Genomic DNA, 26,264 nt, shown 5'->3' with positions numbered 1-26,264 from the left:
TTCAAAAGTGAGCACAGATAACTCTCTTCCACCATATTTTACCATCCTGTCATCCTTCTTGAGCACAGAGCCACGTTAAAGAAGGAACTGCCTAGATCACTAGGCTTTTGGGTCCCATATAGTCTCAGCAACTCATGACCTGACTTCCCTCACACCTGCAAAGTTTTGAGTGAGACTGGAGGGGGAGAGAAACTGCAGCTGGATCTTCCCCTCCACTCCTAGCAGTGGGACTGAGGAGTGAGGCAGCTCCTATCCCATTACCCCCTCTCTTGAACTTTGGGACCAATGAGGAAGGTAACTCATGGCCCAATCCTCCCAACTCCCCTCCAGAAGCAGGACTGGAGAAGAAGAGGCACACAGCCTAGCTTCTTCATCACTGCCCCAACTCTAGCAGCAAACCCTAATACACAACCAGAGTTTTTACTTGGGGTCCTTTTAAACAGTAGTACCAGCTCATGAGTACTAGAGTCACCATACCCAGTACAGCTCCAATCTCACAATGTAACTCCCAGCCACAGTGCAAAGAAATCTAAATGATACAAAGTGGTCTAAAAGTCTTCAGTAATGCATAATAGATCAATTTTACAAAGTAACTGTAATATATTATCTATTATTTGTGGTAGGACCTAAAGGTCCCAGTCAAGAATTGAGGACCTGTTGTGTTTGGCACTGTACAAACACATTACAGAATCACTGCCCTTTCCCCAAAGAGTTTATAATCTAAACCTATTATGAGAAGCAGCAAGTGCAGAGTACTAGGAAACAGAAAGGACCGAGTCGTGTAATCAGCCATGGTCATAGCACGCTGTCTGCCTACTTGTCGCCAAATGTTATACAGGCCTAGCAGCATGGGTGAGTTTGAGGAAGTATTTGAAAGAGGATAACCCCAATGAAAACAAGCTCTGAGTAGCTCCAGTGTCCAAGTTATCCTTTTTTGGTAGAGATTTCAGTCTTGTGTCTCTCTTCAACAGGAAGCTCCCAGGCCTTTAAATGTACTTTGTGATGAGACCGGACGAACCACCCTCACATCGTGTGACTTTAATCTACGCAGCCTTCAGCCTGACCCACGGCTGGAGAATCTGCTGCAGCATGTTAGTGTGGAGGACTTTGAAAGGCAGAACGAAGAAGCACGGCGAGCCAATAGGCATGCAGAGCTCTTTGCCCTCTACCCAGCTATGGACGAGGTGGGCGCTGAGACTTTCAACATGTGCCTTTGAGTGTCACATTTTTAGATAGAAAATCTTAAAAAGTATCTTAGTTTCTTCTGACGCTAATAAATATGGGAATTAGAGCTCCCTGCAGAAGGTAATGGCCTCTGAGTCTGCTGATCCAAGGAAGCGCCACAAGCCTCTCTGGCGACACAGCTGCTCCTTATTCAGAGGGGACATTTTCCCTAGGGATGAGCTATGGACTGATATTCAGATGACATTTTGTATATGGCTGTTGTGGTCTGACTGTAAGTAAATATTTGGCTGCGTTTAGCATATTAATTAAGTCAAAATTTGATTCACCTGTCCCTTAACTTCCACATGGGATAGGGTATGGTATGTGTGATACCAGCTGAAGCATTAAGGCTCAGTGAAATTCACCCCAGTGTAGAAGGCTACAAACATTCTTTACTCTAGGGGAACAAATGGGTGGGAAGTGTCCACTCTAGCCCTTTACAGAGGTGTTGGGTACCGCCCATTAATAGGCAAACAGTTAACAGGAGGTAAAAAAAAAAGAAAAAAGTCCACTGAAGATTAGGTTGTGTCTTCAGAGCAAAAAGGTGTCAGTCTTGATTAGCTTGATCTAGGTAAAAAGTACCTGTGCTGTGTCTCCATTAGGATTTTGCATCGAGATAGCTCTCTTCATTTGAAAATCACATCCTTTTTTGCAGTGACAATAAAGTCTGCAACTCTCTTACACCCATGGAAGGGGAATGTTTGGATGTGTATTATGCTAGGATCAGAGTGGGAGTGCTAACATGTGGCCCCCTTTATTTTAAATGGTTTTTGTGGAAAATACAGGCATTGTGGTCAAAGGTCCAAATCTGTTTAAATTTATTATTTTTGACCCCATTTTACTAGACACTGTACAAACACAGAATAGTAGTGGGTTCCAGCCCCAAATTAAATGTCAGTTTTTACTTTCCTCTGTGTGAGGGAGAACACTCTTCAATGAAGGCAATACATTGCAATCAGTTTGTTTATAGTAATTATCTGGTTACACTAAGTGTGAGGGTTCCATACGTAATTAGTAAGTGTCTAATAATGTGGTTAATAATAGGAGGATGCAGTGGAGATACGACCCATTCCAGACTGCCCGAAGGAACATCTGGGCAACAGGATTTTGGTGAAGCTGCAGACACTGAAGTAAGTGTTCTTCTGTCTCTTTCAGGATTCATGTGACCATCACATGCTTATTCTTTTGTGGTGTAGAAAACTTGTATATCAGCTGGCATATATTTCACTAGCACCCATTATAAGACATCTTTAATGTCAAAGGTCCGTTTGGATTTCTTGTTCTATCTTAGGCTGATACTTGTAAAGAAATTGTCCATCTGCAGTTAAAGAACTGTTCAGACTGTCAAGGGGACAATGGGGTAAAAAAAAAACCCCAAACCATGTAATAAGAGCAAACTCATTTGGTCTTTGTGTGTGTGTGTTATCGGATTTTTTTAAATCGGGAAGCAATCTGTGCCAGGAATCTGCTTATTTTTGTTATTCATGTCTATGATTGTTTTTCTGAAAACATGAGAAAGTACAGGCAGATAGCCAATTTCTCTCCTGCTCCTCTTGGAGTCATCTGTGTGTGCGCTTACATTTTATTAGAGGACATTACTTCAGAAATGATTGTGAATTTCAAGAAATAGTGAATGTGAAAGTCCTGCCAAATGCCATTTGAGCATGACAAGAGTAATGACTGCATCATCATAGACCCTCTTATTTGAAGATGAACTAGATTTTCAGAGATGTGACTAATATCCATAGGGATTAACACTGACTTAAATTAATGACACTAGCCTAGGTGAAAATGCAACTTAGCCACAGCTTCTCACAACATCAGACCAACAAGAATCAGTCCTCCATACTTAACTGACAGTAACCTCAAAGCCGTTCTAAACTGTGCCAGCTGCTAACACCCCCCAAAGCTATTATGGCAATCAGGGATCATTAGGGTGTAGGAATGCTCTGCCCATGCCCCCTTTCTTCCAGGCACATCTCTTACACCAGAGGCTGGGAGTTGGGGTGGCATAGGAATCAATGTGCCACTGGAAGAGGAGTCTCCCACAGTGGAGAAATCCTTTACCAGGCAGAAAATGCCATCTGAGTGCAAAGCAGATTTAACAGACAAGAGAACCAGGCACCTGGTCTCTCTAAAGGCTAAAACAAAAATCCCAGACTGTGGTAAAGCCTCTGTCCCAAATCTGGACCTTAGCATCCAAAATTTGGGGGCTTAACATGAACTCCCCCAAGCTTATACCCAGCTTGGCTCTGATCTCGCTGCCACCAACCAAGATTTTAGGGCTCCTGGTCACCCCAAGTCACCCCAACCTTTCCCTGGGGGACCCCCAAGACCCAGAACCCCTGGGTCTCCCTATCTCAAATGGGAAAACAAGCTCCTCCCCCTTGTCTCCTCGTTATCTGCTCCCCAGCTTCCCTCCCTGGGTGAGCCTGGGCGATGCAGTACTTAACTCCTTGAAGGCAAAACAAAGAGGGAAATCACCCTCCCCCTGAGGCGATGCATTCAAACCTAGTAAAGCTAACATAAAGAGATTTTCCACCCCCCTTTTCTGTAGCCTCACCAGAGAAAAAACCAAAAACCTCAACCAGGTTTTAAAAAGAAACTTTATATAAAAAGAAAGAAAATACAGAAAAATATAACCCACTGCATTAAGATGTCAATTACAGGCTCTTGCTTATAAGAATTAGGAATACACAGTCTGATTCAAAAAATAGCCAATTTAAACCAGTCCAGCAATTACACCCATGTAAATACAAACCAAAGCACATAACAGCCTATTGCTTGGTTTCCTTTGTACTCACACTTGATAGTAGAATATTAGAAAGAAGATTGGAGTTAGCAGAAAAGCTGTTTCAATCCATAGCCAGGAGAAACAAAAGACCCCGAGTTCCTTTCCCTCCCAGACTTTAAAAAAAAATCCAGTTCTCTGATTGGTCCTCTGGTCAGGTGCTTGATTCCCCCCTGTCCACCCCTTACAGGTAAAAGAAAATTAACCCTTACCTATCTACTTATGACACAGACCCATAAATCTCCCAAAGTTTGGAAGAATTGGGATCTGGATCTAAACTTTGTGTCTCATGCCCATCTCTCCTTTCCTCATAAAGGAAACAGCAGGTAAAATAGAGCCTTTACTTTTGAATATGCACGGACACAAGGGTGAAGTATTAATGCTGTGTGTCTCTTTCCTCAACAGATTTGATATAGAAATAGAACCACTGTTTGCATGCATAGCCCTCTATGATGTAAAAGAAAGGAAAAAGGTGAGAGTGCAGTAGAGCAGAGCAAAGGACAGTAATAAAATATTAGTAATGTATTGGCTAATAGTCTGTTCTTTTTTCAGCTGAATTTCATTGACATTTGAAAAAGCTAGGACATTTGGCTCTGTACTTTTTGTGACTTGTCTTTTGAAGTTACAATTCATGGTACGTTGCCAAAAATGGGCGATTTACCCTGGTTTACTGGAAGTATGGTAAAAATCTGCTGTTGTGCTTGTTCGGCTGGAATTTGCGTGTATGAAATGCTTGCAGCAGATGATCTTCAATTTACATGGAGCATGTTGCACAAAAATGTGTTGTGTGGCTATTTGTGATCCCCTCTTTACAGAACCGCCCTTTGCAAAACTGGTTTCACTCTGAAAAATTAAGGACCTAGTCCTGAAATGTATCGAGTCCGCTGTAAGGTGCTGAGTGGTCTCAACTCCACTCAGGGCCGGCTCTAGGCACCAGTGTCCTAAGCATGTGCTTGGGGCGGCACTTTTCAAGGGGCAGCATTCCGGCCCTTTTGTTTGTTTGTTTGTTTGTTTGTTTCTTTTTGTTTGGGGTGGCAAAAAACCTGGAGCCGGCCCTGACTCCACTAGGCCCATTAAGCTTAGGGGTGCTCAGCACTTTGTGGAATTGGACCATAATGGTCTAATCCTGTATCCATTTAAATCAATAGGAATTTTACATGCATGCAAACTTGCGTTTCCATATTAATTTTGCAGTTCTGGCTACTGCTTTTCTAACTCTTTTTATATCTATCTTCTTATGTTCCCATGTTTTATCCTTTGATACACTTTTGCTTTGCAATGGAAAATAACTATATGGGAATTTTGTTTTTTGTGGTTTTAAAGATCTCTGAGAATTTTCATTGTGACCTGAATTCAGAACAGTTCAAAGGATTCTTACGATCTCACACCCCCTGCATTGATTCATCTAGTCAGGCAAGATCTGCGGTATTTTCCGTCACTTACCCGTCTTCTGATATCTACCTAGTGGTAAAGGTATGTAGCAATGGCTGTATCATTCTGTTGGTTTCTAATGTTTTCTGACTATAACTATGGTTTGGGTTCATGAAGATGAAGTTTAGAGAGGGTAGTAAAATAATCAACAAGAATTTCTTGTTGCTTAGTTGTTTAGAGATATTCTGATAACACTGATATCACAGGAGTAGAAATCTATTGACATCTCTGTCACACAAACTGACAGTTATATTGCTGCTCCGTATACTACTCCTATAAATGTTAATAGATTTCTCTGTCACCATCCAAGAGAAATTTAAAAGCAAAATGAAATAAGCCATTTGATTTTGAATTACAGTTTGTTTTCGGTGAATTACCACTTAGTGTTGATTTGGTGTGTTTAAGTATTTGTTTCAACTCTCGAATGAGGTTGATATGAGCTGTTTTTTTCATTTAGGATACACTAGCTTTTCCCTGGTTCAGTACAATGCAGTGACATTCTTTTTGCTTCCTTATTAAGCACTGATTTGGAGCTTAGAGAATTACTATGATGGATTATCCCACAGAGAAAATCACAGGCATTTTATATTATGTATTTGTTTAATTTATTAATAGTATTAGTACTGGGCTAACCGTGTGAAATAGTCCAGCGCTTTCCTACTTACAGAGAAGCGAAAGCAAAATATTGTATTTTTCTTCATATATGTTTTCCTTTTATGGCTTTCATACTTTTACTATATTTTGATAGATTGAAAAAGTCCTTCAGCAAGGAGAAATTGGAGACTGTGCTGAACCCTACATGGTTCTAAAAGAAAGTGAGGGTGGGAAGGTAAGTATGATACTGTGAAGATTGTTAAATGCTAACAAAGGATGGGGGGAAAGCAATTAGAATCTGCAAAACAGTTAATGGAAATATACTTTTGTTACGTATGTAAGCGAATCCTGGCTCATGTGAATGACTGAAAAAATCATGAGAAGATGATGTATGTTTTTATTGTTTGCTTCTTCTGAAATCAATAACTGGAAAGTTTTTTGAGCAACGTTAAACAACCAGGGGATGAATTTTCAAAGTTTGGTGGGCACAAATATTTGCGCCTTGTGTAGACACAAATCAGTGATTTGTGTGTGTAAATCATCTGTTTGTGTATGTGGGCACTTAGGCGCCATCTCTTCAGATGTCTCTTTATTGGTTCAGTTAATCATTATTTACCTCTCAGAAGGTGAATGATAATGTTTCTTGGACTTCTAAAGGTATCTCACCTTTAGGCTATGTCTACATTGTGAGTAGCGGTGCAAATATTTGTGTTAGCATGAATGTAAATATAGTAGAACTTCAGAATTACAAACTGACCAGTCAACCACACAACTCATTTGGAACCAGAAGTAAACATTGAGGCACCAGCAGAGACCGAAAAGAAAAGTAAATACAGTACAGTACTGTGTTAAAAATAAACTACTAAAAAAATAACGGGAAAATTTAGAATTTTTTTTGACAAGGTAAGGAAACTGTTTCTGTGCTTGTTTCATTTAAATTAAGATGGTTAAAAGCTGCATTTTTCTTCTGCATAGTAAAGTTTCAAAGCTGTGTTAAGTCAATGTTCAGTTGTAAACTTCTGAAAGAGTAACAATAATGTTTTATTCAGAATTACGAACATTTCAGAGTTACAAACAACCTCCATTCCTGAGATGTTTGTAACACTGAGGTTCTACTGTAACAGTGTAGCTGCAGTAGCAGGGGTAGGGACAGCAGAGACCCAGCTGAAATTTGTGGGTATGTACACAGCATAGCTAAGCTGTGCCTCCACTGCCACTACCCATGCTACTGCAGCTAAGCTGCTATTTATACTCGCACTAGCTCAATGAAAGTTAGCATGAGTAGGTGTACACGAGCAGGGGGTCATACCCCTAGCTAGCGTAGCCTTAGAATGTCAATTTCAGACAAAGAAGAGTTATAATTCTGATGGAACTGTTCAGAATATATATAATAATGACATCTATTGACTTGTTATGGTGAATATCAAGAATGCATATTATACACTCAACTGTAAATATATAATTACTGATTCTTTGTAAAATGGGTATTATTTACTCAGCTTTATGGGGGGAATTTATCTTATACCTCTGGTCACTAGTTCAAATTTGGACCTGGTCAGTAGTCACTTGACAGCTGTTATAATCTGACTACAGTTCAGTGACCTACTGTATGTGATGTGAGTTGCCAGCACCACACTACTTCCCAGATACCGTGGAGGTGAGCTCTTCAGAGACAGAGGAGGAAGCTCACCCCTGTGCAGAGGGTCAGTAAAAGGCCCATGCAACAAGTAAGTCCCATTTTTGAGGATGTAAATTGACTTAAGTGATGTCTAAGTCTTCAGCTGGCTCTCTTCACAAAGGTGAATTTCACCCAGAAAGAGAGAAACTGTCTTTGCAGTTGTGTGTACTGAAGCTGACCTCGTATAATATGTGCCTTGTACAATGACAAGGACTCCCATTGACGTCAGTAGTCATTGCATTGGGTCCTGTATACACAGAATTGAAGGAGGCTGAGCATACACATTGAAAATTGCCTTCACATAGTCATAGTCAAATTTATGCCTTTTTAATATGTTGTATTTTCCTTTCTTTATTTTAGAGCAAAGAAAAGGTTGAGAAACTGAAAGTCCAAGCTGAGTCCTTCTGTCAGCGTTTGGGGAAATACCGGATGCCTTTTGCCTGGGCTCCCATAAGCTTAACCAATTTCTTTAACTTTTCAACACTTGAAAGAGAAATGTCTGAAGCAGAAAGTTTAAATGGTAATAGTTATTATTCTAATCAATGCAATGTGAAGCTTTAGTAGCAATGTTAATAGGGTACCGATGTGTCGTTGGCTCAGAGCATTCTCTTGACAACAGTTTTGTAGTTAAGAACTGCTCAGCTTTCCCTTATTTTCCACCATAACACTCACAAGTTGCAATGCTCATCAGTTGGAGCCCCCTAAATGTGATCTTATGCCCGATCTACATATTCCCACTGCACGCATTCTAGCCCTGTCTTTTGATTCCACACTAGTTTTATGGCAGTGGAATCCCATTGACTTTAGTGGCGTTACTCTTGATTTATATTGCTGGAAGATCAGTCCTTTTAGTCTTCCACAATGAATAGAAGGCCCAATTCAACAATAGGACACACCAGATTGCCCCACCTCCTGTCATGCTATGGGCTAAAGAAACGAATAGCATCATGCCGCAGCAGCAATGATGTTCTCTCAACAGAATAAATACTGCACTTACTACATTGTTTTACATAGCCTTACACTGAGTTGCTGGAAAATACAAAGTTAAGGTCTTTTGATATTCCCCTGAGATCACAAGGTGCTTGTGGTGTTTTAGAACTAAATTCAGGTATATTTGTCATGCTTTATGATAGACTTTCTACTGACACAAAATAAGATGAATTTTTTAAAACATAATTTACTCTTGAAGGGAAAGGAACTACTGGTGACAGAAGAACGATGATGCTACAAGCTAGAAGACTTTCTGAGAGGAGCCTCAATTCAGACGACAATTATGCTGTGTCAAACTTCAAACCAACCAGTCTGACTGTCAACACCTTTATAAAACAGGTAAAGTAAGCTCTTTATATTTTAGAGTGTGTGGAGTTTTATATTGTGCTGGTAAACATGTACTAAAGTGAACTGAATTGAAAAAATGCTGCTCAGTGGGGAACAAAAGGATAATTCATACAAAACACAGTTACCCACTCACTCTTTGTCTTATAGATATATCTAATTCATGAAAGTAGGTAACAATACGATGTACTCTTATAGCAGTAATAATTTGTCTTTCTCCTGACAGGAAGGAGACCGACTTAGTGACGAAGACCTATTCAAATTTTTAACTGACTACAAGAGATCTTCCTCCTTGCAGAGAAGAGTGAAGTCCATCCCAGGTATGGAATGTGTTTAGGATGGGATGAGATATAGGCACCTAACTCCAGTAAACGCCAATGAAAATCTCAGACCTCCTGTGCAATTATCCCCTTGGTTTTTAGGGTTTTAAGTTGTGTTATGAGGGAACTGCCTTATTTTATTAATGACTTCATCAAGCCAGCCATTAATTTTTGAATGGCTGGCTTGTTCTCCCATGGCAGACAGAGATTTATAGTTAGTTTTATATTCTAAATTAGTTTTGTTTTCATCAATAATTTACAAAAGTTCATTCGGTTTTTTGGTTTTACCTGAAGTTTTTGAGGAGAATGGGATTAAAGCAGTATCTCAAGATCCTTACTGGTTCCCTAATACTTTGTTAGAATGGGGATCAGAGATTGGGTTGGGTGATTAAAATGTTTACTCTCTTTCCCTTTTCATTGACCCAGTGTTAATTAAGCAGACAGGGAGACTGAATTTGGCCTCTGTAGTGATGCGGGACTCACACCTGTGGCGCCTCCTGCTGGACTCTGTCCGGAATTAGCTCGTCCAGCTCCCAGAGCGCCCTCTGCAGGCTGGTGATCCGCCTTAACACTGGCCCCCATGTCCCTCCCAGGATCCCAGTGCCCCTTTCTCTGGGGTGCTGCCCCTCTGGCAGTAACCCCTTCAGTCTCAGGGTCTCCCCGCCCAAGGGAATCCCCACCTTGCCTCAGTGTAAGGCTACTGCCAGTCACCAACTAGCCCCCATTCCCTGGGGCAGACTGCAGTGTATGCCACTCATCACTGGCAAGGGGGATTTGGACCTGTTGCCTCTGTCTAGCCTTGGGCTGTCCCCTACAGCCCAAGTACCTGTTTGGCCTTATACTAGGCTGCAGCCTGGGGCGTTTCCGGCCTGGAGCTCCCCAGCTCCCTTGGCCTTCCCCCAGCCCTGCTTCATTCCAGGTACCTTATCTAGCTCCCCAGCAGCCAGGCCCGTCTCCCTCCACAGCTAGAGGAGACTGTCTGGGCTCCTGGCTCGTAGCCTCGTATAGGGGCCAGATGGGTTCTGTTTGGGGCATGGCCGCAGATCTGCCTGCTTCCCCCAATCATCCCAGTGGCTGCTTTCTCCTGCCACAGCCCTTTCCTAGAGCTGTTTTAAGCCTCTCAGAGCAGGAGCGGGTGTTCACCCCTTTACAGCCTCTCACAACAGCTTGACCAACTGGTGCTTTTTTGTGATGGCTTCCTTGTGCTCCACATTCTAAGCTTTCATTTACAATGCATTATGTCTCTAGCCCTTGTGGTTGCTAAGAAAACCTCTAAAAAGTTAACTGAATGTAACCACTGCAGGGATGACTGCCTGGGTCTGCAGACAGCCTGAAAGAGCAGCTCTGGGAAGTGTGAACTCCCATTCATCTCAATAGACTATTAAATCTTACGTTTAATTATGACAGTTTAAGTGTTACCATTGTTAACAATTTCACTGCTGGTCACAGCAAGCAAGAAAAAATATGGAAAATCATATTCTGAAGATCCGCATCTCATTTTACTATCTTAAGTAAGGCAGTGCTTGCTTTGCGCACAATGCTAGCGAGAACATCACTGCTTTATTTCCAAGTCAAGCCCTTAACAAATGTTATCCTTTTTTAATGGACAAGACTAGAAAGTCAACTCAGCATGTGGTATCCCTTCCTTCCTGTCTTCACGTGAATGTGCAAAGAGTCTTGTATCTTCATCAACTGCTCCATATATTAAGTGTCAGGACAAGATTAGAAATGAGGATAATTGAAGCTGAACCCAGAAACCACCTCCATCAGAACTGGTTGAGTTTTGGTGGCTTTCTTGATATGGACATATTATTAAACAGACAGTTTCCAAAGTGTGCACGCCAAGGAATGCCACTACGTGGATGGGTATAATGTAGGTGTCAAAAAACTTCAATGGCGTGATGAAGTCGCCAGTGATGGTCATAAACTGAATATCCCATGAGATCACCTTTAGGACCTGCCCAGAGATCAATCTGGGAAGTGCTCAACCCGCAAGGAGGCCATGTTCCTTTTGGATTTACTGTGATGATGATGATGATGAAACCTGAAGAGAGATTTTTTTCTTGATGTGTAGGGATCTATGTGGGTTACTTCCCTGTGTATTCAGATAACAAAATGCTTTCTCCAACCAAGATCTCTTTCTTCTGCAGTCCTCAAACTAAAAACCCAAATTCATATTTCCTCGTTACTTCTTTTCACCTTTATGCATATTTGGGTTGGTTTTATTTTTCATTACTTATTTTTAATGGCGGGCTGAGCTTTCATGTAATGTTTTTAAGGATCAGTTAAATTGGAGATCTCCCCAGCTTCAGAAGTCCTCAGTTGCTGTCTCACCCCTGAGTTGTTACAAGTGAAACCATTTCCTGAAAACCGCAGTCGTCCTCAGAAAGAGATTTTGGAATTCCCAGTTCGAGAAGTGTATGTTCCCCACACTGTTTATAGGTAAGAAAAATGGATTTTTTTGAAAACTGTTAAACCCATATTCCAAAAATAATTTATGGTATAATTTTTATCTGATTCATAGAAACTAGAAATTGAAAAACATATTGGGTTATCTAAGCCTGTACAGTTACAACCATTCTTTAATCTCATTAGTCAATACAAGATAGGATCCCTACTGTATGTTCTGCAGTATATTTTCCAGTCCAATTGTAAATGTCCTGAGCAAAGTGTTTCAAAAGTGTTGAGGAACCAGCAGCTTTCATTCACTTCAGTACAACTTTACATAGCGGCTTGTATATGAATTTCGGAACCTAACTTTAGGCTTTCATGTTTAAAAATCTTAGCCTTGAAGTTCTGACTCCCAGTCTTTTTTTTCTAACTATAAAATCCCATTGACATCCATGGAAAACAGAGGCCTAGAATTATAAACCACTCATGATACAAGACTAATTATATTTTCATTTGTGATTTTGTTGTATCCTTTATCTTGTCATATAATACGAGTAACATTCACAGCATTGGAGCATATTTGTACTGAACAGCTTTTGTAGTTACCATGTGTCATCTAACTACCCAAAGATGCAGTTTATTGCTCTGTATACTCCATGAATAAGATTCCTTCATATATCACTTTGTAAAATGCATTAGTCTATTCTGACTGATTAAAAAAGGTAAAAGTTCTAAAGAGTACAAATCAAAATAGGTCCCATCATTTCTTAGTAGCCTGGCAACACATTAATCCCAAATGAGCTATGAATATCAAGGGAATATTCTTCAACACGCTGATGTACTATATGGTAATGCTAGTAATACACAGGCTGGAGATTTGTGACTCGAGGTATGTTCTGGGATTATGTATAGATTTAGCTCTAATATTTGTATTTGTTTTTGAAATTTGATGAAAGGAAGAGAGAATGTATTGCAGATTTTTTTTTTAAATCAACAGCTGATTGTACTGTACAGGACTGGGACTTGGACAGCAAGGCCAGTTTGATTAGCAGGGGAGATGTGACTATCACAAATGAGTCAGGGAGTGTGACACTTTCTGGGGGTACCCAGGTGTAACAGGGTGCATCTTCACTCCTGCCTTCTTGCCCCACAGATTCTGCCCAGAATCCACTCGTGTGCATTCACAGCATCATTTATTTTTAATGTCTTCCACCAGTACCACTATAGGCCCCATGCAACAGTCTGTTTGAAATATCTTTAGTGCTTTTGGCACTCTCCTCAGGACCTGAGGGAACAGAGGTCTCCCTTCCCTGAGGCCTCTGTGTGGCTGCTCTCAGCTAGCCCTGTTCCCCGCTCTCACTCCCCTCTGCATTCCCTTCCTGTGCCTCTTTCTCAGACTGGGGCTGATGGGCGAATGGCTCTGTATCCCACCCAGCCCACCAGCCTGCTTCTCTAATTACCTCGGTCAGCTGTTTCTGGGGAACTAGTTGGCATCTAAGTGATCTGAGTGCAGGCTCACCTGTTCACTTCCTGCACTATGTCACACTAGGGTTGTGAGACACCTTGCTACCTCCTCTCCTTAGCATGAGGAAGCCTTGTCTCTGCCTGCTGTGGGTCAGCTTTCTGACTCCATTGGTCACAGGCAACACATGCACTTCCTTCCAGGCTTCCACAGGCCCCACACTAGCTATTCCTATCAGTTCTTTTTTCTTTTTCACTATTAAAAGTAAAGGATAGAGAATACATGTCACTTACTAACTATGAGTCACTTATTGAATTTCATCAACTGTTTGACGTAAATGTTGATTAAGAGATCAAGATGACTTTTCCTTAAAATTAAGCAATGTTGATTGTAATTGGAAATACACCCTTTTTAGTCACTTCCTTCATTCTTTCATATCAAAATCTACTACATTTTATTCTACCTTTAAAATATCCAATTATTGTTATTAATAAAATTTATAAAATTAGAATGGCAGATACTCCATCGTACAACAACTGACAATATCAATATGACAAATTTCAACAACCTACACAGGCATATTCGCACATGATAAACATATACACTCAAATACTTAACATACACACACAATTGACACAAAGTATTAGCAAAATGATGCAGCAGCAATTGCCATAGTCTTAGGGTATGTCTACACTACGGTATTATTCCGATTTTACATAAACTGGTTTTGTAAAACAAATTGTATAAAGTCGAGTGCACGCAGCCACACTAAGCACATTAATTCGGCGGTGTGCGTCCATGTACCGAGGCTAGTGTCGGGCTTAGTCGTCGATTTTACCGGAGCATTGCACACATGTGGGTAGGCTATCCCATAGTTCTGCGCAGTCCTCCTCTGCCCATGTGGAATTCTGGGGTTGAGATCCCCAATAACAAAAACAGTGTCCGCAGTGGTGATTTTTGGGTATAATGTCATCACTTACAATCCTTCCTCCGTGAAAGCAAACGGCAGACACAATCATTTCGCACGCGCTTTTTCCCTGGATTTGCCCCTGTCAGACGACCATAGGCATGGGCAACCATGGAGCCCGTGTTTGTCTTTTGTAAACCGTCTCCGTATGCCTGTACCTGTGATGGCTGCTGACAGATGCCAAGTACTGCAGTGCTACACAGCAGGCATTCGTTTGCCTTTGCAAAGGTAGCAGAGACGAGTTTACCATTCACCTAATTGCAAATTACCGTCTGCATCAATGCCATTAGTAAATTGAGCGATGAGATTGATGGTTAATCAGTCGTTCTGTACCGTCTGCTGCTGTCAGTGGGTGCTCCCTGGGTGGACCTCAGCTGAGGCTCGGTTGCCGGAGGCATGCGACAAAAAATGGTAATGACTCCCGGGCAGTCATCCCTCCTTTTAAATGTTTTGTCTAAAAATTAGAGTCAGTCCTGCCTAGAATATGGGGCAACGTGTACTAGAGAACCAGAGAGCACAGCCGCTCCGTGTCAGAGCCCAGAGATCCAGCAGCAGAATGATGAGCTGCATGCCATTCTACGGGGGTGCCCCCTGCAACAACCCCCACCCGTTGCTTCCCCTCCTCCCCAACCCTTCCTGGCTAAACCGTGCAAAGTGTCCCCTCATTGTGTGATAAAGTAATAAAGAATGCAGGAATAGGAAACACTTGAGAACTTTTTAGTGAGATTAAAATGAGATGGGAGGAAGCCTCCAGCTGCTATGATAGTCCAGGCAGGACATTAAAAGGGTGGGGGGGAGAGGACGCAGCATCCCACCTGCTGATGATAGTCCAGGCAGTACAGAATCTTTTCTTTAGACAATGAAGGGAGCGGCGGGGCTGATGGAGCTCAGCCCTCCAGTTGCTATGATGAGGACGGTTACCAGCCGTTTCTGTACCATCTCCTGCCAGGAATGACTGGGAGTCATTCCCATTTTACCCAGGTGCCCCTGGCCGACCTTCACCGAGGCCAGCCATGGAGCAACTCACGGGCTGATGATCGACAGATGGATAGCAGTCATATTGTACCTTCTGCCACGGGGAAAAGGGTTGAGGAGAGGATGCTGCTGTTCAGTGCTGCAGCACCCGTCTACCAGCTTTAGCATGCAGTAAGACATTTACGGTGACATTGAAAAAAGGCGAGAAACGATTTTTTTCCCTTTTCTTTCGGGGTGGGGGAAGCGGTGTAAATTTGGACGATTATATCCTGAAACACCCGGGAAATGTTTTGAACCTGTCAGGGCATTGGGAGCTCAGTCCAGAATGCAAATGCTTTTTCGGGGAGACTGCGGGACTGTGGGGATAGCTGGAGTCTCAGTACCCCCTCCCTCCCTCCATGAGCGTCCATTTTGATTCTTGGCTTTCTGTTACGCTTGTCACACAGCACTGTGCTTGTGGACCTCTGTATCATAGGCCTGGAGATTTTTTCAAATGCTTTTTTCATTTCTGTCTTCTGTAACAGAGCTCTGATAGAAACAGATTTCTCTATCCAACAGATTTGTCTCCCCATACAGCGATCAGATCCAGTATCTCCTGTATGGTCCATGCTGGAGCTCTTTTTGGATTTGGGACTGCATCGCCACCCGTGCTGATCAGAGCTCCACACTAGGCAAACAGGAAATAAAATTCAAAAGTTCGCAGGGCTTTTCCTGTCTACCTGGCCACTGCATCCGAGTTCAGATCACTTTCCACAGCGGTCACAATGGTGCACTGTGGGATACCGCCCAGAGGCCAATACCGTCGACTTGCGGCTACATTAACCATAATCCGACATGGCAATACCGATTTCAGCGCTACTCCTCTCGTCGGGGAGAGTACAGAAATCAGTTTAAAGAGCTCTTTATATTGAGATAAAGGGCCTTGTTGTGTGGACGAGTGCAGAGTTAAATCGGTTTAATGCTGCTAAATTCGGTTTAAACGCATAGTGTAGACCAGGCTTCTGATTTGAAACAACTCAACAAAAATAGTGAGTCTCAGTCGACAGCCTCCGAAAACTAGGAAACTTAGCATTATAAACAGCCTGTCAGAACAGGTAACGGCTGTACGCGATGAGAAAAATGATATCATTGCCACTTTGTACCGTAGTGAAGCAGTATGCTGTGCCTGCAATGCAGAGCTGGCGTAGGTAGAGTTGCCATATTTGGATACAATGTGATTGTCAGAGAGGGAGGATTTGGCCCATGAAACAATAACTATATTAAGACATGGCCTGTGAAAAAGTTTGAGAAATCTTGACTTAAATTTCTTTGGTGACATGATGTAATATTCAGTATTGCCAACCTCAAACATTCAGAACTCATGAGTTGGGCCTCCACAAAATCACTCGATATCTGACCCATTAGTCTTCATCCTCAAATGAAACCTGCAAAACACTTTTCAAAAGATGAGCCTGGGAGCTTGAATTCAAAACATTGCTAGACACTAAAAATCATGATCTTCATAAAGATGCTGGATTTATGGTTAATTACAACAACCTGCAAACAACTAATCTCCCCTTTTGTCTTGGGATTACAAGGGAGTTAATGGGCTACTTCACCTTGAATGATCCCCTTGAATATGTGCTAACTACTTGTGCTAAACTATCTGTTAGATCTAGTGTTTAGCCGTGACAATGTTAGTACCTTTTCAGACCTGAAGAAGAGCTCTGTGTAGCTCGAAAACTTGTCCCTCTCACTAACAGAAGTTGGTCCAGTAAAAGGTATCACCTCATCCACTTTGTCTCTTTTAAATAATGTGACAGCACAAGGAATTGTGTAAAATCATGTGTCCTTGTAGCTAAACCCCATCACCCTGGTCCTTTTCAAATGTTCATAGTAATAAGTTCAATAACAGGTTTGCAGACCTTTGACATCTGTACTTTAAAATGACCTGATGACTTTCCAACAACTGCTGAAAAGTGCTTTTTTGAAATGTTCTTTGTAAAATAGGCTCCTCCCATATGATTTCATATTGTAAAGTTTGTCTTTAAGTTTGAACTAATAATTACTGAAACTTCTGTTTCTATTTGACATTAATTCCGCTTATGCATAATACGTATTTCTTACTTTACTAATCACTTCCTTATGTGGGAAGTGTGAAACCAACAGTCTTGGCATGATTTTCCTAGTTTTGTGGCTGTGTTTTATAATCAGCTGAATTACTTTTTAAAATGTTGGCTACATTAATTTCTTTGTATGCTATGGCTTTCGGAACAGTTTAAAGAGCAGGATACATCATTGCAGCTGGAATTGTTTTCTTGATTTAAACATTGCAAATAAAAAAGGTTGGGGCATATTTTTGAAAGTTAGGTTAATGCAAATATCAAGTATTTAATCATGTCACTTTTTAAATAGCTTGTTTTCTCATAGATATCCCAGATTAATCCATACAGGGAAATACAAATAGAAAGTCCGGAGTTTTTTTTGAGCTGTGGAGGCTTGGCCCTTGCGACATGAGGGGAAGGGGCCCCGAGTGGCTGCAACTTACAACTCCCAGGTTCAGGTGACTGGGCATAGGGGTCAGAGCCACAAAGGTTTCCTGCCAAGCCAGCCAGCCAGCGATGGTCAGGAACATTTTACAGGAAACCCCACACTGCCTGGTGGCCATGGTCCACAGCAGCATCCCTCCTAGTCCTGCGCCACCTCCCGCTGCCACTCCCAGGGCAGGAGCCAACACTGGGCTCTTGCGATCTGCGAGGGACAGAGGTGGCGGGAGGCATCCGAGTGTGCAGCTGTCTCCTCCCCGGGCTCCAACTTTCCCAGCTCCCTGAACCACGGGGCACGAAGCAACTTCCTGCCCCCCTACCTCTGGCTGCTTCTGCGTGGGCAAAGTGCCTGGCCTGGGTGGATGGGTTGGAGAGGGTGGGAGCCGGGGAAGTTGGAGCCCGGGGAGGAGGTGGCTGCGTGCTCAGATGCTGCCCGCTGCCTCTGTGCCACTGCAGATCGCCGGAGCCCGGCATTGGCTCCTGCCCTGGTAGTGGCAGTGGGAGGCAGCGCAGGACTTGGAGGGATGCTGCTGTGGACCCTGTAAAAAATTTTTTGGGGCACCACTTTTTGGTGCCCCCAAATCTTAGCGCCCTAAGCGGCCGCCTGGTTAGCCTAGTGGTTACACTGGCCCTGTAGCTACAGGTTAGCAATAGGCACACTCCAACCCCAAGCATCTCCTTGGAGTGCCCAGCCCCTGTTCCTCTATATTTCCAAATTAGCTGCTCTCAAAGTATCAGTGCACCCCGGCTTACCAGTTGCAGCTCTGATCCCTGCTCCACTTAACACACAGAACTTAAATAAGAGTATAGTGAAAACAAATAGCAGTTTATTTAACAAAGTACAGGGAATTCGAGTAATAGCAAGTAGGAGTACTGGAAACAAAAGATTACATGTAAAATAAAAAGGTTACGTGCATTCTAGAGCCTAGATTTAATTAACTAGATATTTCTCTGTTTTATAGAGCAATGCTCACCAAAAGTCCTCCCAGCATCTTGCAGCCGGACTTGGCTGTGATCACCCCTTCATGAGGCACGTCCTGCTGTCCGCTTGCCTCCTCGGTGAAAGATGCTTTAGAAGTGTCATTATTTCGGTATAGTACTGTGTATCTGTGCTGTTCAGCCACTGGAGGGCGCAGTTTCTTCACTCTCTAGACCCAGATATGCTTTGATGAGGAAAGTTGTAGTGTCTTAAGCATGTGTGAGAGAAGATGGAAATTCATTTCTTTCTCCATTTGCAGCATTTCGTTCAAATATTTCTATAACTCAAGTGGTTTCACAATTAGAAGGGCAAATACAAAGTAGCATGAGTAACTCAAATCTTTAAACTCACAGATCCTAGCCAACAAAACAAACAAAGAAACCAAAAAGCACTATGCCAGCTTTATACCCTAGTGATATGGACTTATATTGTAATAGAATATAATATTATGGGATAATTATCTGTATTCTTTATTAGCATGTTACCCTGGACAGAGGTGGAAATAGTTATACATACAGAATATTTATTTGGATAAATATACGTGAATGGAAGTTTACAGTTATAGGCTGGTAAATTTGAAGTCTGACTGTACGTGTGCAGGATGGAACCATCAGTGAAATATCTGCCTCTGATGGCTCAATGGACTTTTTGAAAAGTTCTAAGTCAAGTAGTAGACTCCCAATCTTAGGTTTATTTTTTATAACGTACTGTAAAAGAGTCCCCTTAGGTTCTTCTCCCAAATGGGGGAGGGCCTGGCCATGCCCAGTTATTGACACTGGGTGCCTCCTGCACAGGCTCAAGTGGGCCTACTCTTTGTGGGCCTTCTTAAATTCCTTCTGATGGGGGATCTGATGGAAAGTTAAATGCCCCAGTGCACCTGAGAATAACTTCTTCCCAGATTCCCTCAAAGGGGAAAAAGGTCAACATTAGTGCCAACAATATAGTATCCGTGTAGTGGTTTTCAAGGAATCCCTCTGGCTGGGCTGTTGAATCGGGTGCACTCTGTCAGGCTTTTCCTGGGAGTTCACTGCACTCCCCGTAGGGTCGGGGTGGAGATCTCCTCCTGGATGAGAGTTCCCCCATGGCTCCAGGAGTTGCTCTTACAGTCTCCTACCCAAGGTGATCTCTTTCCGCAGCTGACTGCAGTTTCCTCCTTTTTAAAGGCCTCCTCCCTACCATACCTGATTGACAAGGCCAGAGGGGCAGGGCTAGCCCTGCACACAGGGTTCTTCTGGTGCCTTCCTCATCTAGTATGGGCTCTATTAATCCCATCACACATCGTGGAGGTCCTTTTCTACCAGCACAAAAGCTTTCATAGATAACAAGAAATATCTGTCAGGTATCAGAGGGGTAGCCGTGTTAGTCTGGATCTGTAAAAGCAGCAGAGAATCCTGTGGCACCTTATAGACTAACAGACGTTTTGGAGCGTGAGCTTTCGTGGATGAATACCCACTTCGTCAGGCGTCTGACGAAGTGGGTATTCACCCACGAAAGCTCACGCTCCAAAATGTCTGTTAATCTATAAGGTGCCACAGGATTCTCCGCTGCTTTTAAGAAATATCTGGCTTTTCTGAAAAGTGGATTTTTCTTGTTTAACAGTAGAGGCAGAATCTTTGTTATAGATTCTGGATCTGACTTTGATTTTGCTTATGCTAGTTTTTATACTGGCGGATTTTCATTCCTTTACTATTCCTTATTTACCCTAGTGAGATCACAGCACTGTGAAACAGAGTGTTCCCTTTCGTTGTATACCTATGTTTCCTTAATAAAAGTAGTTTCGCACTGAATGACAAAACATTGAAGATTTATTTCAATAACTTTTTCCTGTTCCAAATAGCACCAAAAAAAAAAAAAAGCCTAAATCATGTTGAAATTTATAACTTCCTCCCCCATGAAATGTAAATGAAAGTGATTCTGCACTCTGCCAGGGTAAAATTTTGGATCTAGAGCATAGTGATTTGCTTCAACAGTCACTGAGCTAAAACAGACACCGGGAGTTCATGTGTTTGATACGGGAAGTGTTAGGCTTTTGTTTTTAAAGGTTTGAAAGCAGCTCTCGTGTGGGTTTTTTGTTTTTTTTTTAATTGAAGCTGCTAATTAGTGTTCTCGGGCATTTTGTGATCGCCTGTGCTTGGGAGAGTATTTCTAGACCCAGCCTCTGCTTGGCTTCTGCTTTTAGCAGTAAGGGTTCTGTCTAGTCTGAAAGAAAAGGTAATTCATTCATAATGGTCCCCATTGCTCTCATGTTTTGAGGAAGGGGTGATAGCACATGCTAACCACTTATTTACTTTAACTGTGGAGAGGTAAGATTTTTCTTTGTGTTCATGCCTCCCTTGAGATCCGGGGGCGGGGGAATGTTGTACCTTCACAGCTTCCATTGTTTTGCTCACATTTTAGGTTGGTGATGCAATAGCTTTTGCTGATATGTGGCTCTGGGTGAACTTTTCTGTGCTCTGGCCCACACTCCAAGGTCCCGTATTAGAGGGATTTCTCTCAGACACTATATGGATTGTTAGTATACTCGGAGAGGTCGAGGGAGTAGGAAGGGGCTTTATGAGCACAGCTGCCCTAACTTGTGTCATACTCTTGGGGCAGGGCATCCCACCATGCTAACAGTTTCACAGTCATTCGCTGGGATAGAGATTGCTCCCTTCCCATTCCTTTATTTGTGTGCCAGTGCTGGGGATTCTAGTACTGCATTGGTTTCTCTTTCCAAGGGGTTTAAATTACCCAACTTCATTTCTCTTTGTTTAAAAATGTGGGTCCCTGCTCATGTATTACCCTCAGAGTTCCTGCCTTCAGAGGCCCCATTTACGTCAGCCTTGCTATCTCCCTGCTTCTTTATAGATCTCAGGAAAGAGCAGTGCTTAAGCCACTGCTATTGGCAGAGGGGATATGACACAATATCCCACTTCTTGTTTTTACTATCCAGGAGTAGTTCCAGCCAGTCCCCACTTGTGCTCAGTGTGTGTGTGTGACTGTGTGTGTCTGCGCACACACACACCTGCTTGTAAGGTTTCCTGAAATTATTGTGCTTTGGGTGTGTGTGCACTAAAATAAAAAAAATAATGAATTCTGTTACATGTTACTTAGCGTAACACAAACCATGAAAAAATAAAAGTCTAGCAAACAGCAGTCTAGTGTAGGGTGACCAGACAGCAAATGTGAAAAATCAGGACGGGTGGGGGTGGGGCGGTAATAGGAGCCAATCTAAGAAGAAGACCCCAAAAATCAGGACTGTCCCTATAAAATCGAGACATCTGGTCACTCTAGTCTAGTGGCACAAGCATTCCTCCTGCATATAGCTTGTATATCACAGTGCTTTCAACTCATGCATTACACTCGACGTGCCATAACAAATTCCATTAGTTATATAATATACGATTGGTGAAATATATACCATATGGCATGTTGATCACTGTGCAGTCAAGTCAGTGAGCTGAGAAACTGAATAAAACATGGATTTCCATAATCTTCATGATAAACCATAGTTCTAAGAAATGTCTAAAACATTTTTTTTAAAAAATCAGATGCATTAATTTTTTTCAATACCTTAAAATATTTGCTTTGTAACTAGTGTTTACAGATCTACAGCATTTCTGTTAGGAGCAAGCTAGTAGATAACTGTCATATTCACACTTCAATAACAATATTTTTGCAAAACTTTTCAGCACCTTGGCCATGCAGTTTGTTAAAAGATAAAAACTATTGAACAAGACAGCCCCTAGCTTTCTTGCATGTTAGCCTTCTAAAGCAAGATAGAAATCCTAATAGCATATCTGCATTTACACTGCATAGATCACTGGTAAAATATTTCAATCCTGTGATTGTCTTTCATATACTCTCACGTACTGATAATGTTGTGTTCTGCGTCTCAGAAGAATCTGCTATTTTCTTCCTGATTCCATTGGTCTTCAGCTGTCTGGCTAGTTTGCTTTTTGGCCTAACCTGTGTAGCAAAAAGTAACGACAACAATGCAATGTGGTTAAAAATAAAAGAGAATTACAGAAACAAAGTTAATGCAAGTCATTTATAAAGTATACAGGGAAATCACAAGGTTTTCTTTCTATTGGTACTAAAGTGAGCATCAGTATTCCGGAGATACATAGGAATCAAATGATTCCATTAATCAACAAGTATGCATCTCTATTCTTTTGGCAGGCAGAATGTTGAGACATTAGGCTGTAGCCATTGAGTTCTGAAACCAGCTCTGTTACTGACTCCCTGCATAGCCGTGGGCCATTGTATCCCATTTGTAAAATTCCTGTCATGCAGGAATGTGACATGAGTTGATGATATTTATACAGTACTTAGAGGATTAGTGCCAGCTTTTGGTATTGGTGGTGTTTGAATTCCTAACTCCTGGTGCCAAAAATTTGGCAGATCTCTTGTCTTTCATCTACCTTTTAGCAAAAACGTATCATGACTGTTTCTCCCTATAACAGCAAAAGCTCTTGAGGCAGGGACCCTTTTTTTATAATATTTGTACAGCACCTAGTGTGATGGATTCCTAGGTGCTACCACAATACAAATAAATAATATTCATAACAATGTTACCAGTTCAGTGGATCACTGTATTCTTCCAAACTCAAAACAAAGGCCAGCAGTGAGTGAGGAAGAAAAGTTATAAAGAGCCTACCTTTTTCAGTAACTTTTGAATGAGGGCATCTTGTATACTAATTTGCTCTTCCTGCAGCTCCACTTCAGTAAGCAACTCATCAATTCTTACGCTTTGAGTTTGCACAAAAGACTAAGAAAAGATGTGGAGAGGGAAGAAAAGATTACTTTGAAGCTGCAGAAATCTTTGATGTGTTCCAAGGTTTGGTCACAAAATACTGGGGCATCTTCAATGTGATTTTTTTGTTTGTTTGTTTTTTAGCTGGAGGAATTATCAGAAATAGAATAGAACATTGTTTTTAGAGGCAAATCTTGTCCCCATGCAGGCAAAATTTTCAATGAAGCCAATAGGAGTTTTGCCTGAATAAGGACTGCAGGTTTTGTCCCACTTTTAATTGTATGTGGTAAATGAATTTACCACTACAGTTTTTGAATAATGATTAGTAATTATCAAGCTATACAAGGCACAAAAAATAAAGACGGCTCATGCATGGAAGATCTTACACATAACCACATAAATCTCAAATAAAGAAAAAAATGCAGAGCAAAACAGACAAGCCTGTTTTCAGCTCATATGGTAACAGATTTATGGATTTTAAAAAAAAAGTCCTATCTCTAGTATCCACTTTTACTGAGAATCACTATAAGAGAATAAATAATCATGCTAAAAGATTATTAAGAAGATCAGGTGTTAAAAACTCCAGTACTTACCATAATGTCAGTCATACTCACTGAAGTACTGGTGTTAGTCTTGTAATTTAGGGCATTCTCTATCTTCTCCTCTAAAAATTCCAGCTTGGTATTGAAAGTCATTCTGTAGTGCATCACTTCACCAATCTGGTTCTGGAGCTCTGCAGAGAGCCTGCCCAGAACTTGGTTCCTAGTTTCAAGTTGCTGAGTTTTTTCCATAAGACCATTTCTCAGCCTCTTATTTAGGCTGACCTGCTCCAGTAATTCTGTCAAGGAGTTGTTAAAAATGTTGAGCTGTTGACAGATGTAGGTAATTTTCTCTTTAGTATGGTCAACCTGCTCCTTCAACCCAGCTCCAAGCTTCAGGACACCCTGAGAGAGCACACGGATTTCCTCGCTGGAATAATGAAAGTGGGCACCTGGCATTTCTTTCTTGCTTGATGCATAGCTTCCTTTGGTTACACTGTTTAGAGAATATGCAATACTCAGGAGGACCAAAACAGATATTTTGTGCATTGCAACTTGTAAAGATTTTTAGCCTCCTACAGATTTGCCAGCCTGTTCTAAGAAAAGTTTCCAAATGGACCACTTTGAAGGTCCCAGCACAGTGGGAGAAAATGTGAATGCGATCAACAAAGTATTTTCAAATTCCACAGGTTAACCCCTAACTTCCTATTGCAGTTAAAGTTCAGCTGTTTAAATACTGGGTGCTGGAGGGTTAGTGATGAGTCTATGCTTTGAATTCCAAAATATTTTACATTGAAATTGTATAAATCGAAAACATCCTGGGAAAAAGAAGATATTGAAGCATGTGAGATGATGTATCCTATCACGTAAAACATATGACTACATGGGAACATGTTATCAGTATTTTGGGAAGTACTAGATTATATTAAATGTCATGTACCTACAAGGATAGTCTTATTTATTAAATTTACAAGGCCAAAATAATGTCATCATAATTATCAACAGTATCAGAAATTAGGGCTATTTAGTTCATTAATAAAGATTTCATGCAATTAGATTTGGAAGTCGATAGGGTGACCAGATGTCCCGATTTTATAGGGACAGTCCTGATTTTTGGGTCTTTTTTTTATATAGACTCCTATAACCCTCTACCCCGTCCCGATTTTTCACATTTTCTGTCTGGTCACCCTAGAAGTAGATCAACCCTTCTGCTGGTGCAGTTGGAGAGAACCTAGATCCTAGGATCACAGAATGAACAGGAAAGTTGTGGTTCCACAAACATTGTCCCTGTACAAGTCCATGAAATTCCCCATTCCCTTTTTCTCTAGTACTCACAGAAGGCCCTTAGGTCAATGTACTTTGGGGTTGAGCCCCAGGGAAGGCCTTACTCCTGGCTTATCCTGTGGATATCAGAGTAAATATCAGGTTTTAATGGTGCTTAAAACATTATCATCTCCCATTGGGTCCCTTGCACAAGTGTGAATGGGCCTTCCCTCTGGATCTCCAGGATTCATGGGGGATGGGAGGTTGAAACTGATTACCTCTTGTGCATCTCACAAAACGCCCACTTGAGTGGATGGTTACTTGGAAACTCCATGAGATGGACCTCATAGAGTTATACCCAAGCCCCAGCCTAAACCTAATCTGGATCTGAACACAGATTCCTGAACTGATCTCTAATTTTAAGTATAAGAAAATATTGTCCAGGCTATTATCCATATTAAAAGTAAAATCATGTTTAAAAAACCCAAAGAACTATGGCCATCTTGAGAATTTATGCATGTACTTCCTTTTACAATAATGCAGCATATTAAAATTCTGCTGATGCACGATTTCTTCTGTGTTTTCTAAGTTATTGAAAATGAGTTTATATAGTCAGTAAAATAACTGCAATTTGGGATAAAGTTTACAGCCATTTTTCTGAAGACCTAATAATGACTGAAAACAATAGAACCAACAGAGACTATGTTGACATATACCAAATAACTGCATTATTTGTATCTATTACCATAAGCAGCAAGTGCCAAGGTTAATTTAGTGATCACAGTACACTTGCATATCAGTCTGTGTTGTGTATTAATAGGGTCTACCTAGAGAAGTACTGAATTTTATTATGTGTGGTATTCATGTCCTAGTCATCCATAGACGTATCTATTGTTGATTAAAATTTGGAACCCAGCCACAGTGGGATGTAACACACAAGTAGTCATGTAATTTAGTATGAAGAACTACCAACCAACACAACCAATAATTTTGAGTAATGGCATATAAGCACAAGAGGGTCAAAGTCTTAAAGCCTGTGCATACATTTTATTTTG

General features: G+C 41.5%; 2 protein-coding genes across 4 annotated transcripts in view; one reads left to right on the top strand and one right to left on the bottom strand.

The window, feature by feature from the left end:
- The window catches only part of DOCK8 (dedicator of cytokinesis 8), a 142,626-nt gene that overhangs the window by 48,764 nt on the left and 67,598 nt on the right, over positions 1 to 26,264 (top strand). For all 3 annotated transcript variants that reach the window (XM_032801785.2, XM_032801786.2, XM_075067267.1), the window contains 9 exons: positions 972 to 1,184; positions 2,269 to 2,354; positions 4,421 to 4,487; positions 5,339 to 5,488; positions 6,195 to 6,275; positions 8,079 to 8,238; positions 8,908 to 9,047; positions 9,280 to 9,373; positions 11,653 to 11,815. In XM_032801785.2, coding sequence (XP_032657676.1) covers positions 972 to 1,184; positions 2,269 to 2,354; positions 4,421 to 4,487; positions 5,339 to 5,488; positions 6,195 to 6,275; positions 8,079 to 8,238; positions 8,908 to 9,047; positions 9,280 to 9,373; positions 11,653 to 11,815 — 1,154 coding nt within the window. The remainder of the gene's footprint in view (positions 1 to 971; positions 1,185 to 2,268; positions 2,355 to 4,420; positions 4,488 to 5,338; positions 5,489 to 6,194; positions 6,276 to 8,078; positions 8,239 to 8,907; positions 9,048 to 9,279; positions 9,374 to 11,652; positions 11,816 to 26,264) is intronic.
- On the bottom strand, positions 22,457 to 24,541 carry LOC116837433 (angiopoietin-related protein 3-like). The gene is made up of 3 exons (XM_032801787.2): positions 24,001 to 24,541; positions 23,312 to 23,422; positions 22,457 to 22,620 (listed from the first exon to the last, which is right to left on the bottom strand). Exons 1-3 carry the CDS (start codon positions 24,493 to 24,495, stop codon positions 22,507 to 22,509), a joined length of 720 nt encoding a protein of 239 aa, XP_032657678.1. The 5' UTR covers positions 24,496 to 24,541; the 3' UTR covers positions 22,457 to 22,506.

The sequence above is a fragment of the Chelonoidis abingdonii genome, chromosome 6, assembly GCF_003597395.2.
Source record: "Chelonoidis abingdonii isolate Lonesome George chromosome 6, CheloAbing_2.0, whole genome shotgun sequence".
In the NCBI taxonomy this organism is placed as follows: Eukaryota; Metazoa; Chordata; order Testudines; family Testudinidae; genus Chelonoidis; species Chelonoidis abingdonii.
Note: the sequence above shows the minus strand (reverse complement) of the source record. Positions and strands in the feature narration are given on the sequence as shown.

Bases quoted from the DNA above. Each gene is read 5' to 3' on its own strand.
- LOC116837433 (XM_032801787.2), bottom strand. From the start codon at position 24,495: ATGCACAAAATATCTGTTTTGGTCCTCCTGAGTATTGCATATTCTCTA. The intron at 23,423-24,000 runs GTAAGTACTGGA...ATCTTTTCTTAG, and splicing joins TGAGTATGACTGACATTATG to TCTTTTGTGCAAACTCAAAG. The intron at 22,621-23,311 runs GTAGGCTCTTTA...TTTGCTACACAG, and splicing joins TTCAAAAGTTACTGAAAAAG to GTTAGGCCAAAAAGCAAACT.